The 12,097-nt window shown below is 40.9% G+C and overlaps 1 protein-coding gene across 1 annotated transcript in view; it reads right to left on the minus strand.

The window, feature by feature from the left end:
- The window catches only part of LOC119652965, a 106,042-nt gene that overhangs the window by 3,097 nt on the left and 90,848 nt on the right, over positions 1-12,097 (minus strand). Inside the window, exons 7-8 of the mRNA XM_038057363.1 lie at positions 6,536-6,658; positions 6,303-6,481 (exon numbers count right to left, since the gene is read on the minus strand). Coding sequence (XP_037913291.1) covers positions 6,303-6,481; positions 6,536-6,658 — 302 coding nt within the window. The remainder of the gene's footprint in view (positions 1-6,302; positions 6,482-6,535; positions 6,659-12,097) is intronic.

The raw sequence follows: 12,097 nt of genomic DNA on the forward strand, positions 1-12,097 counted from the left end.
GGTCGGGTAGGTCAAATTGTTCACGGACTGAGCGTTAAACTCCTGCAACCATAAGCGTTGAAATACCAACTAAAACCGTATAATCCATCTGCTTCGCAATTCGCTTTCCCAAAAGAAATGACACTCAGTTAGTGTTTATTGCCGTTACTCACAAGCAATCACCCTCCATGAGTGCCCTCCCTTCCATTTGTAGATGGTTATGCGTTCATTAGCAAGGAGAGCATCGGAGGTCACTCGAGTGATTACCGTTTCAGCAAGTCTGAAGGTAGCGCGGTAGGCAGAGCGTTTACCATTAACCGATTTAAGGTAGAAATGGCAGCTGTAGCCTTATCGACATAGAACGCAGAGTTAAAATTCTCTTGCCAATCAATATGAATGGTTCGATTTTTTCGATCGCACAGATAAAATCAGCTGCTTACTCCTCGCAATTGAATACTCAGTCTGCTATGGGCTTGTACAATAATGTGTCCGGTGACAGCGTAAGAACAGACGAGACTCTTTTGTTGTGTCTAATCTTAGCAGAATATCGTAGGCCAGCGAACTTTGGTTTTATTCAGCAGAGCCTCCTTTTAGTTGTCTGTACTGCGCCATTTTGTTGCATGCGTCCTCCCGGTGGTTTAAACGTTGTACCAAATGGCCGAGTTTATGATACTCTTTCCACACCGCCTATACATAAAAGGTACCTTGTAGAAACCCCGCAGGCTGCCGTCATGAGATTCATAATTGAATTTACGACAGTCTTAGCTGTATCCCTTCTACCTTTCGAAGGATACCTAAGCGCGAAATTGCAAGCCCCGGATTGGTGCACGCCGCGAGAAAGCTCTAACCTCTCGAAAGCGTTATATTGATGTTTGCTTGCCGAGAAGTATTCTGGAATTCGCCTTCTCTATATTGCTGCCATCAGTGATTCTGACGAGAAGCTTACGGCGGAAATGCGTCCCTGCCAGCCTGGGCGCTGGAACATTAGCGGTATTTAAAACTACATGTTCCACTCTCGCCACCATTTCTAGGATATGTTCCCTACTGGAGTGTGGATGCGGCACGCCCCAGTTAAGTGCCATATCCTGAAAGTCAGCCCCAACCAGGATCTGAACACCTGTTCCTAACACAGTGTTCTCCAGAGTGTAGACGTTGAAAAGCGTTGTCCTAAACAACGACTCCGGATAAAATCATCCCAAGAAAGCCAACTTCAAATTCGAAATGTCAATAGCTGATAAATTAAAATAAAATGTGTGGCGCAACAAGAATCTGTTTTGGTAGTGTTTGCTGATTAGCACTTGATGGGCTTTCTTAGATTAGATCTTGAATTTGCATGAAACTATTATAACTCTATTAGTAACTGTGCTATTTTCACCAATCTTGGTAACCCATGCTGAATATTATAGGTGGCGTAATTGAATTTTATAATTCTAGGAAAAACTTAAGGAGGCTGGCACTCCTGCTTTACTGTTCTGCACCCTTGGGGCGTCGTTCTCGTTGGCGCTTGGGAAAGTGGATTCAATTATATAAATATTATAAATCATCCGGAGTGGAGTGCACATTCCCAACTTATTTCAGAGGAGGCTGAAAATAATTTCAGGATCCCTATTAAGGGTATTAAAAAGCAGCTAAGTTTTGGGATATATCGAGGGCACACAGGTGGGCAAAAGCAGCTCATATTTCAAAAGCTGTCAAAGAGGACTCTTCTCTCCCTAAACCTTTCAGACCAATTTCCCTAACATCATTCGTACAGTGATGAATGTTTTGCCTAACTACATTATACCTTATTTTCTAACCAGTAATCCGCCACATCCATGTCAATATGCTTATCGGGCAGGACGGTCAACCCAGAAATTGTCCTGTACCAATTGAATCAAAAAATGGCACTCTCTTGCCTTTTTGTTTGGGCAAGATTTTTGAATCCAAGGTTGTCCACAGGGTGAGGTATTATATATATAGCAGTTGATGAATTCCTAGGAGAACCAGCTAATACTGGAATACAGATACAAACTTACGTTGAAGTTACTGCAATAATCTGTATAGGTAAAAATGCGAGTACTCTGTTGGACAGAACTCAAATTAAATTGAGAATTGCTAGTATCTGGTGCAGGAGGGGCTATTCATCACTCCTGTCAAGGCCACAATTGTACCATTCACTAGAGAACAGAAGCTTGATATTGACGAGGCATTAGATTTAAAGGCATAGATGTTAAACAGAAACACAGGATAGAAGATTAGAAATACTAGACCAAAAACTACACTCGGAAACGCATATGGGAAACATACGTCAGAAATCTACAAGGCCTTTGATAATTTGCAGGTCCATAGAAAGAAAGAATTGGGAATGTACCCTGAAAATACTACATGGGACTCACACTGCAATGGCAACGCCAATGATTGCTTATTGGGAGATAATCTGGGTGGATAAAACTAAATTTGGCAAAACAACCAGTGAGGTACATAGATATCAAAGATTGGCCTGTGAGTGATTGACTGTGGTAATGAGGACATGTCCAACGATATCTCTAGAGGTCCTTCTGGAATTGATTTCTCTGTATCTTTACTTACAGATGTAGGATGTCTGGAGGATTCAGTGAGGGGTAGAATTGCCTAAATCGAAGAAGGTTGACATTCTTTCAATGCGGTATTGAAAATTTCTGATTGCTAATTATCAAGAGGTTAAGTTTCAGCCGAATCAGCACTAGTCTAAGAAAAGTATACTTCGAACCAAAGAACACCAGTATATTTTAGGCGACGATTGTGCCTCCGTCAATTTCTAAAGGAACTATATAGGACAGAATATTGGGATTTGTAGCAAAACTTCACCATGTTATTTACATAGCACGCTAGTTCCGAACCCAGTTAAAAGAGGAGTGTTTAAGGCAACGTGGTTTGTACTATCCTCAGTAAAACAATAATAAAATACTGAAATCGAGGAAACAGATAAATAAAGAATATTTGGAGTTATTCCACTATGCTGAAACCTGCCGACCAAGAAAATGCATCCAACCTTATTAGAAACGAAATGATTGTATTGAGTCCTAAGCCCCGGAGAAATGCAAGGGCGTTCACTTTAGTTGCACGCAGGACGGGCCCCGATTATATCGAGAAATGAACAAGGGTTCTTGACGCATTGACGGCGTCAGAAAGTAAGTAAATTAGTCCGAGCAAAACAAATACGTGCTTTCACGTTAAATATTGGCACCCTCACTGGAAAGATTGAGGAATCCGCAAGCGTCCTTCGGAGAAAGCGTATTGATATCTGCGCTCTACAAGAAACCGATGGTCTAGTGCCAGGAGGAAGGCTTTGGAACGTGCAATGAGGGTGGTGAGCAACGACTTTGCGGACACCCATGGGCTTGTACTTGTGAATATATGGATCATCAAAATTCAAAATATCAAAATATTCCCACATTTTATAATAGGAACAGTAAAACGGAAATCGACTATATGCAAAGCTGCTATGAGACCATCGCAGCTCAACCGTCTTGCAAATCAGGTCACCGATAAAACAGCCTAAGCAACGTACTGGCCTGCCTCATATTAAATAGTGGCAATTTCGTGAGGCAAAGGAAGAAATGTTCCAACTTAAGCGATTACCAACCATTACGAATGTAGAAGAATCGTGGAATCAAGTTAAAGATATGATCCACAAAGCGGCCAATGCAATCCTCGGGGTCGCCAACCGAGATACTTAGCTTTGAAATGAAAATATTCAAACGAAGGTCCGTGAAAGAAACACCATTGGCAAATTTACAAGAATGCCAAGCGGGAAGTAAAGAAGCAATTTGTCCAAGAATAGAATGATCGCCTCTGCAACACGGGCTCAGATTGAAATTGATAGACCAGTAGCTTACTCCAAACTACAATTTTATTTTATTATGTATATATATATTATATTTCGGGAGCTACTTATAGCGATAACGCTATATAGCTATAAGTAGCTTTGTACTGATGAAGGGAGTAAGTTGCTCCTGAAATATATAATAAATAAAATAAATAATATAATATAAAATAAAATAAAATTGTAGTTTCGAGTAAGCTACTGGTCTATCAATTTTAGACTTAACTACAAATAGAAGACAATATCTAACCTCTCAGATTGAATTTGAATAAAACTGAATTTTTAACGACCGATTCAATGGCAGAGACCTGCCCAGTCCTGAGCTATTTAAATATCTCAGGTCAATGCTATCAGCTAATGAAGAATTGCTTTATGAAATTGCTTCACGCATTTAAGCAACCTGGATGAAGTGGCGTTCTACAACTGGTGTTCTTTGTGATCGACGTATCAGTGCCGCCCTCTATGGTTCTGAATGTTGGACGATAATATAAGACAATGAACGGCGTCTTGCAGTAATGGAGACGAAGATGTTGCTTTTGACTAATCGTGTAACACGCCCTGATCACATCCGAAATGAAGATATCCGCAATCGATGTGGGGTTGCATCGATCCTGGAAAAATTGCGGAAGAGGCGTTTTCGATGGTATGGTCACGTAAATCGCGCTAACGAGAGTTCATGCTGGTTGAGGATTTGAAAGTCTGGCGGCAGCATCTAGATCAAGCCTTTGATAGAACCAAATGGCGCAACCTATCACGACTAGTCGATCCCTCTTGTGGACGGGGCAAGGGCTAAAGAAAAAGAAGTTTTGGATTCCAGGCGACTATCATGGCATCTGGGTTCAACTAAATCAGCTTTAAGTGGTAAAGGAATGCCATGACAAATTTAATACGCTCGGTTTGTACAATGAATTTTAAATACTTTGTAGTCTAGGTAATATTGGGTTAGAAGGCAATGAAACAGCGAATGGCCTGACCAGGAAATGTGCAACAATGCCGCTATATGGGCCAGCATCTTTTTGTGGAATTGGAAAGGGTTTCATGGCTATGATGCTAAAGAAGGTGCTTATGGGAGGATGCGAAAATAAGGAGCTGAAGAACTTCTTAAACATCACCAAGAGGAGCTCCTCGTGATCATAGAACGAATTCTCACTGATCGTTGCTGGCTGAATTAATACCTGAGGCAGTTAGGTACATCTGTATATACTCTAAGGAAGGTGAGGAAATCTCCATACGTGTTCTAAGTGTCCGGCAGTTATGAGAAGTAGGTTAAGCCACCTTGGAGAATACTTAATTCCAAATACCAGGCTGAAAGACTGAAAGGAACATGTTTAGCATATAAGAGTAGGATAAGTTTTAGCATTGGATATATAAAACACGTCATTTTATTGGATTCAGTACTTAAACTTTTGGCTAAATTTTACATCTTTTAATAAAAGCCAGGCCGAAGTAGCCCTTTGCGAGTGTCTTTCTTTAATTATCCGTTAGATATTGTTAGAAATAGGACTTTTTCCGAGCTTCCAGTCTTTCGACTTATCTTTTTCACACTATGCCAGGAGTTTGGCTCTCTTGTCGATGGAAAGAAAAGTCAGTTCGGAATGGATTCTTTATCTTCCCCAAACTTCTTAGTTCGTCACGGACTACTATTTACAGTGTTTGGAAAATTATTGCTGGACGAAAAAACACGTGATTTTCGGTGTTTAGCGAATATCAAACTACACGCGTTTAGGAGCCATTAATCATGTTCTTCGAGAAGATTCCACTTTGCAAACAAAGTACGTATCGTCTTTTATATTCTAGCATGAAGTGAAAAAACAATTTACATTTAAAATACGCAATCTGCCCCTAGTGATTTGGTACCTATTCAACTGAGAAGAAAATCTTGAGACAAATGACTTCTTTGAGAGCATTGAATCCCAGCCCAGGAAAATCGATACCAGCGATTCCCAAATATAAATAAGTTGTTAGCAAAGCGAAATTGGATTTACGCTGCTATTAGTTTACGAAGACAGCAATGTGCGTCCTGTATGTATCTATTTCGAAGATTGATGAAAGGTATACTGTTGAGGTGATGTAAGTGGATATGTCTGAAGGAAAAAGTACACTTTTCCGCGCGTGTAATAACACTAAGGGCAATACATAAAACATCGTTTGGTAGACTTAAAATGGAGTTTCTACCGTGAAGTAGCACACGTGGAACGATATATATTGTCCTCCATTTTGGTGATGTCACTCTTATAGCAGTTCCGAAAAGCATGTATCATGCTAATGACATTTCAGCAGTATTCAATCCCAATTCCTACTCACAGATTGTTTGAATTGCGGAGAATATAACTTAGAAACCAAACCATATTGAACTACTAGCCTCACGGCGGGGTACCTTTGTATATTATAGAACGAAAGTATATTTAAAGTAAATCAGATACGTATTCATGTTTACCAATAGTATGATAATTTCCTTTCAATTGGCTATCAATCTTACCGGCTTAGTTCCGCTGATATGAAATTGCTTTGAGGGCTATACCTCATTGGCGTTTTGTACATGCTGCAAACTAAACGCTCCTTGCAGTAATCGTCCAAAGATCCAAAGGTGGCGAAAATTTTGTCCATCTTCTCAATAATTGGACTGTAGAATGGATCGTAAACCTTCGTTCGAATTTGCTAAAATATACAAGCATTTATCATTTTCTTGAAACTAATAATAACAGTGCATACCTCCGGATTCCTTACAAATGGCTGCTGCTGTAAAATTTTCTGCTGTTCTTCTATTAGCTTTTGCTCAGCTTGTATTCTAAGAGATTCCTTCACTATTGCTTGTGTTCGTTGTATGTCCTTTTCCTGAAAGTGAAACGAAATGAATTTAATAGATTATAATGTAAAAGATACTTGGAACATTCAGAGAAAATATTCCTATCGTATGCATCTTCCTTTTTTTACTACAAGCACATTGGAGAGGATGCAAATTTATTTATTTTCAGATATGGTCAACGGCAATAAAATTATTATTTATCACACCAACCGGAATTATATCTAAATTTAGTCAATTACATAAATTCTCTCGATGAGAGCTTTTTCTAGAAACTTCTGCTCCCCGCAGTCTAAATTTTATTCTCAGTTTGGAATATTATAGTATGTATTTATGTATATTACAAAAATGGTGGAAAATGGGCATACATTTTGAATACCCTTTTACGAATAAAGGTTTTCTCTAATGGTTCAACGATATTGGTGGTCACAGAGTTTAAACCTCTAATACACTTTTAAAAGCAGTTTTCTCCCTAAAGTGGTGTTATATACTGGGAAGCACTTTGGAGTTTTTATTTAACATGACATTAAACCATAAAACCGGCACTTTAAAGCCACTTTGAAGAGTCCTCCGCTCACCAATATGTAACACATGCATACTCTTTATTATTATAAATCTTGCACAAACATGGTAATCGACAATATATTTTGGAAAAATATCCAGGGTTTTGTACATACAAAAAACACTTTTAGTGTTCCCGAGATAGTTCGGCGATGGAGGAATTACTTTACGGTGCCTCAGCAAAAGTTAATGACTAACCCGTTTCAAAAATGCGTTTCACCTTCAATTATTGCAGGAGGTGCTTACTTCGGAATCTTGATAATCGTGTCCTTCTTTAACTTCTTTGGAAAGAATGCAACAGCAGTGATAATTTTTTTTTCTTGGAAGTAGGGTAGGTGAATACGTTTAGGCACCGACTGTTGAACTCCTGCAACACTACGCCTTGGGACTACCAACTAAACACCTCCTACATATCAAAAAACTAGCCTGGAACCATTTGATACATTACTTAGGGCTAACCCTCCTCCTCTCTCAAGTCAGGGAATTCCTTTCACTAACGGGAGGGGAAGGGAGTTCAGGGAACCCCTTGCCATCTGGTCCTTCCGTCGGTCGAGTTCAATCTTCTCCGCAATGAGAAGAGCCCGAACATAATGTGTAATACGATTCCAGCTGCCAGTGATGCTCAGCATCTCTTTGACAATATTGCCTGTAAAGAGCTCCACAGCTCCACTGTGTGTGCATAAAGCTGCTGACGAAAGCGGTCCCACCTTTCACAAGAGAAAATGGTGCGTTCAGGGTCGTCCGCCACTCCATTGGAGAGCACACAATCAGGAGATCACGACTTCCCAACCCTGTGCAGGTAAGTCTTAAAACCTTGTTGTCCGTTTAGAAGTTGGGTAAGGAAGTAATCAATCTTACCGTGCGTTCGGTTCTGCCAGGGATCTAAGTTATCGATAAGCCGCGCAGTCCATCTGCGTTTTAGCTTGTGACGCGGCAGAATTCGCGGCATTCGAAGCGGACAAATGACGTCACCGGCGCTCTCCACTCAGTTTAGGCCTCGCCACAGGAGTGAAGAGCAGAGTGCCATGTAGGGGACGGAAAATGTCATATTTAAAAAAAGACTGACAAAAATGTCTAGCTTCGACTGCGTTAATTTTAAAGCTGTATTCGTTGCAGTTCGATTAAGGAAAAATAAATATGGTCAAATAATTTATTAGTAGATTTAAATATTGTAATATATAAAACAAAGTAATTTTAATTACCATTTAATTTAAATAACAAAAGAAAAGTGTTCTTAATTACAAGCTCATTTTGCGAAGAAAGTTGCCACTCGGTAAGGGTGCATTGACGTTCGTCAGGGGCAACCCCTCTCTTATGTTTTCGCCATTGCGGCTGTAGATAGCTTCACGCTGCTTGGCTAGGAAGGCAATGGGAATCGCGATCACCATCACGGCCGGTTCTGAGACGGTGCGATAAGCACAAGACACTCGCAAAGCAAGGTGCTTAGGATGCGCCTCCTTGTCAAGGGCATCAGCCAATATCTCCGTGCCATAGAGCAGAACCAATTGCGTTGTTCTAATCTGCTAGTAGATATTGGGTCCCCAACATTCGCCATTAGAAGAAGCTCACCATATAGTCATTATACCATATAGGCATTATACCATGGTATTTAACCACTGGTTTTGACTCTATAGTCAACTCTCCGATCGAAATGGGACGGAAAGTCGGGATTCTCTTTCTGATCAAGATGACTACTTCGATTTTTTGCAACGCAGACTACATTAGGAAGCGTTCTAGAGTTGCGACCTTAAGATACCTGTGCTACTCCCGACGTAATTTCCACTCTCCTCTGGCCTTCTACCGTCCGATAAGTCCCCTGCAACACGGATTGCTTCAGGGAGTCTACTTCTGATGAGCTTTTCGAGCAATTTCCCGCCCGTGTTAAGCAAATACTGCGGTCGGTATGCACACGGGCGCTCCGGGTCTCTTTTTCCTTTCCCCCTGATCAGCACGAGTCTCGCTACCTTTCACTGACAAGGAAAAATGTCCTCCTTCAAGCAAGCGTTGAACATTCCGAGCAGCAAGTTCGGCCGTTGGCGGAATACCAATTTGTGGCATCAGAACCTGGCGCCTTCTTGTTTTTCATAGTGAAAACTCTCCCATTGTGAAAAGGGGCAAATCCTCGACGCTTTCCGCGCTATTGATAACAAGCCGTACGGCATGTCTCTGCAATAATGCGCGTACAATGCGGTCCATCTGGTTGGTAAGCAGGGCTTCCTCAGAGCCCCGATATTCCGGGGACAAGCTTATAGCCAAATCCTCGCGGGTCCTCATTCACCTTGTTGCACAGGTTCTGCCAGCCGCGAGTTTTCTTGTATTTATCGCACTGGGGATTCTCCTTTTTGCTGATCTATACTCTGCCTTTATGGCGCAAGCCTCCTCATTGGCGTGTGTAGTGATCGCGGCCTCGGGTCGGGAATCTCTTTCGCTTTTTAAGGTTTTGTGTGAAACAAAACCTTATTAGAATCGATTCGATGTCTGTCTGTCCGTCTGTCTGTCTGTCTGTCTGTCCGTCTGTCTCTCTGTCTGTCTGTCTGTCTGTCCGCCTGTCACATCCGATTTATTCGGAAACGGCTGGACCGATTGTCACGAAAGTTGGTAAGAGTATGTGATCTGCCGTTCCCTTTACATGCAGCAAGTAGCGCCATTTTGTGTTAAGTTTAAGGGGGGCTCCCCATACAGGTGAAAGGAGGCTGCAAATTTTTTTTTCACAGAATGTAGCCATGTGGCGTATCAAATGAAAGGTCTCAATTAGTACTTTTCGAAACTGGTTCAATATTTGATATTGGGTGAAACATAGGGGAGTGAGGGCTCAAAATGTCACCCCCAAAAAGTGTAACAGATCTCGTTCTCAGAACCTATCCAACCGAAAAATCCGAAAGAAATCACAGTAGTGCATCTGTGTGAAATCTAGGCCTCAAAATATATCCGGTTCCGATATCTGCACAAATAAAGTTAATAATAGTATATTTCCATATTTTAGAAATTTACCCGGGACCCCCCTTATGTTCATCGCAGAAGTACAAAATTTAGCACAGGTATAATGAAGGGTATGGTGCACAATTTGGTCAAGTTTGAAGAAAATCCGACTATTATTAACAAAGTTATAGGGGGTGAAACTTTACATTTTTTTGTGAATTTCGTGCACTCTACAACCTGCATGACGTCATCATCACATGTCAATTCGTCAATACCACAACGAAATGAGTTCTTATGGATGGGGGCGGAAAGAATTATTTTGTTTTAGTTTTTAGTCATTTGTATATGAATATCAATTACTCCAACCAGACATGTGTGTATGTAGGTATATAGTATATGCGTGCTAATGAACTTTGTGGGAGGTGCCTAATTCAGATAGATATAAGAAGTAAATCGGAAAGATGGGTACGATCAATTGATATACGTGCATATATGTGTACAGTATTCGGAAATAGGCAGTTTGTTTGTTTAGGGTGAGCGTAATATCTACGGCTGTAGTATGGACGTATGTCTCGTAGTTTGGAAAAATACGAAGGAGTATGTTGGATTTGTAACTATATACGGATAGAAAAATGTGCGTTGAAATTTTTTAGATAAGATGAACACAAAACCTTTATACCCGAAGCGCGAGCTTCCGGTATTCCGACTTGTTTCTGAAGTAAATTGCTCAAATAATGCATTCTATATTGTGCAATTACCCTAACTTTCGTCGCAGATTACACATTATTGAATGTATTCCGGCGATTGATCTTGACAGAGGGGAATGATTTGCGGCATCTGTAGGCGCATAGGTATGTTGCTGCAACATGAACTTTCGGAGTTCAGTCGAGTTCAAGGCGAGCGTAGCGGGATGGGACCTGTTCGTGGGGGACAGTTGGTTAACGGCCGGTGGGATTGTGAACTTCGCGAGCGAGGCGGTGGATGGCAGGAGTCTTCCAAGAACTATTGGCTTAAAATTACAGTGATCACAGTGAATTTTATAATGATTTAAGCACATTCTATTTAAGTAAATTGAAGTTGTGTAAAAATATCATGATATGTCAATGTTTCAATTCGAATGAATTTTGGATAAAAAAAAGGTGAATACCGGCATTTCAAAATTTCGTGGTTTTTGCTGGAGCCGTTTATGGTGGAGTTCGTCCAATCGCTTACGTGTGAAGTGGTTTGTTTGTCTCCTGAATTTCAGCTTCGTGCATTTGTTTGTTACCAGGTAGATCCCAGCAGATTTCTTTTGGTGGGAGGAGAGTTGGAAAACGCTGGCAGTCTGAAAGGAAGTGAGCGAACGAGGGGATTGATGTCGTGGAGGCGTAGTCGGAAAGTCGGGAAATTAGTTTTATGAGCTAGCGGTGGATATTTTTCGATGTTATGACGACGGGCGATCTTTTCTACTTTATAATTACCAATATGTGTTTGAAAACGACGTTAATCAACTACAGGTGAGGCGACAGGATGAAAAGCAAAAGAAAACATAGTCTGCCAAGAGGACGTGATTAACGAACGGCAAAACGTTTGTCAAAGAGGAGCTTGCTCTGCTACCGCTAATGTGAATTTCCTCAGTTTCTCGCTGGAAAAATCTTGTAGTGTTTTCGTGGTGAAGTTTTAGTTTCGAACTGCGGGAGACCTTCTCCATTGAGTGCGCGACAGACAGAGAATATTGCGTTTGTAGCCTCCAAGAATTTCTGGTCGTAGTGTATGCGGGACATTTTCCCATTCGCGTGTGCGTCGCTGGGAAGACCCAGGAAAGAAAACAAGGAAAAGAAAAAGAAGTATTCTGGTATATTTTTGCTCTAAGTCCAGTACTATATTTCTATTTATATATTTTCTTACTTTTTTTGGAGGCAAGCAATTTCCTTCATAAACAAGACGGAAGCTGGGCGCTTCAGGTATGAAAGGTTTTGTTTGCTTCTTCTGTAATTATATTTGAGTGTAGA

This window comes from Hermetia illucens, chromosome 3 (assembly GCF_905115235.1).
Source record: "Hermetia illucens chromosome 3, iHerIll2.2.curated.20191125, whole genome shotgun sequence".
Lineage (NCBI taxonomy): Eukaryota > Metazoa > Arthropoda > Insecta > Diptera > Stratiomyidae > Hermetia > Hermetia illucens.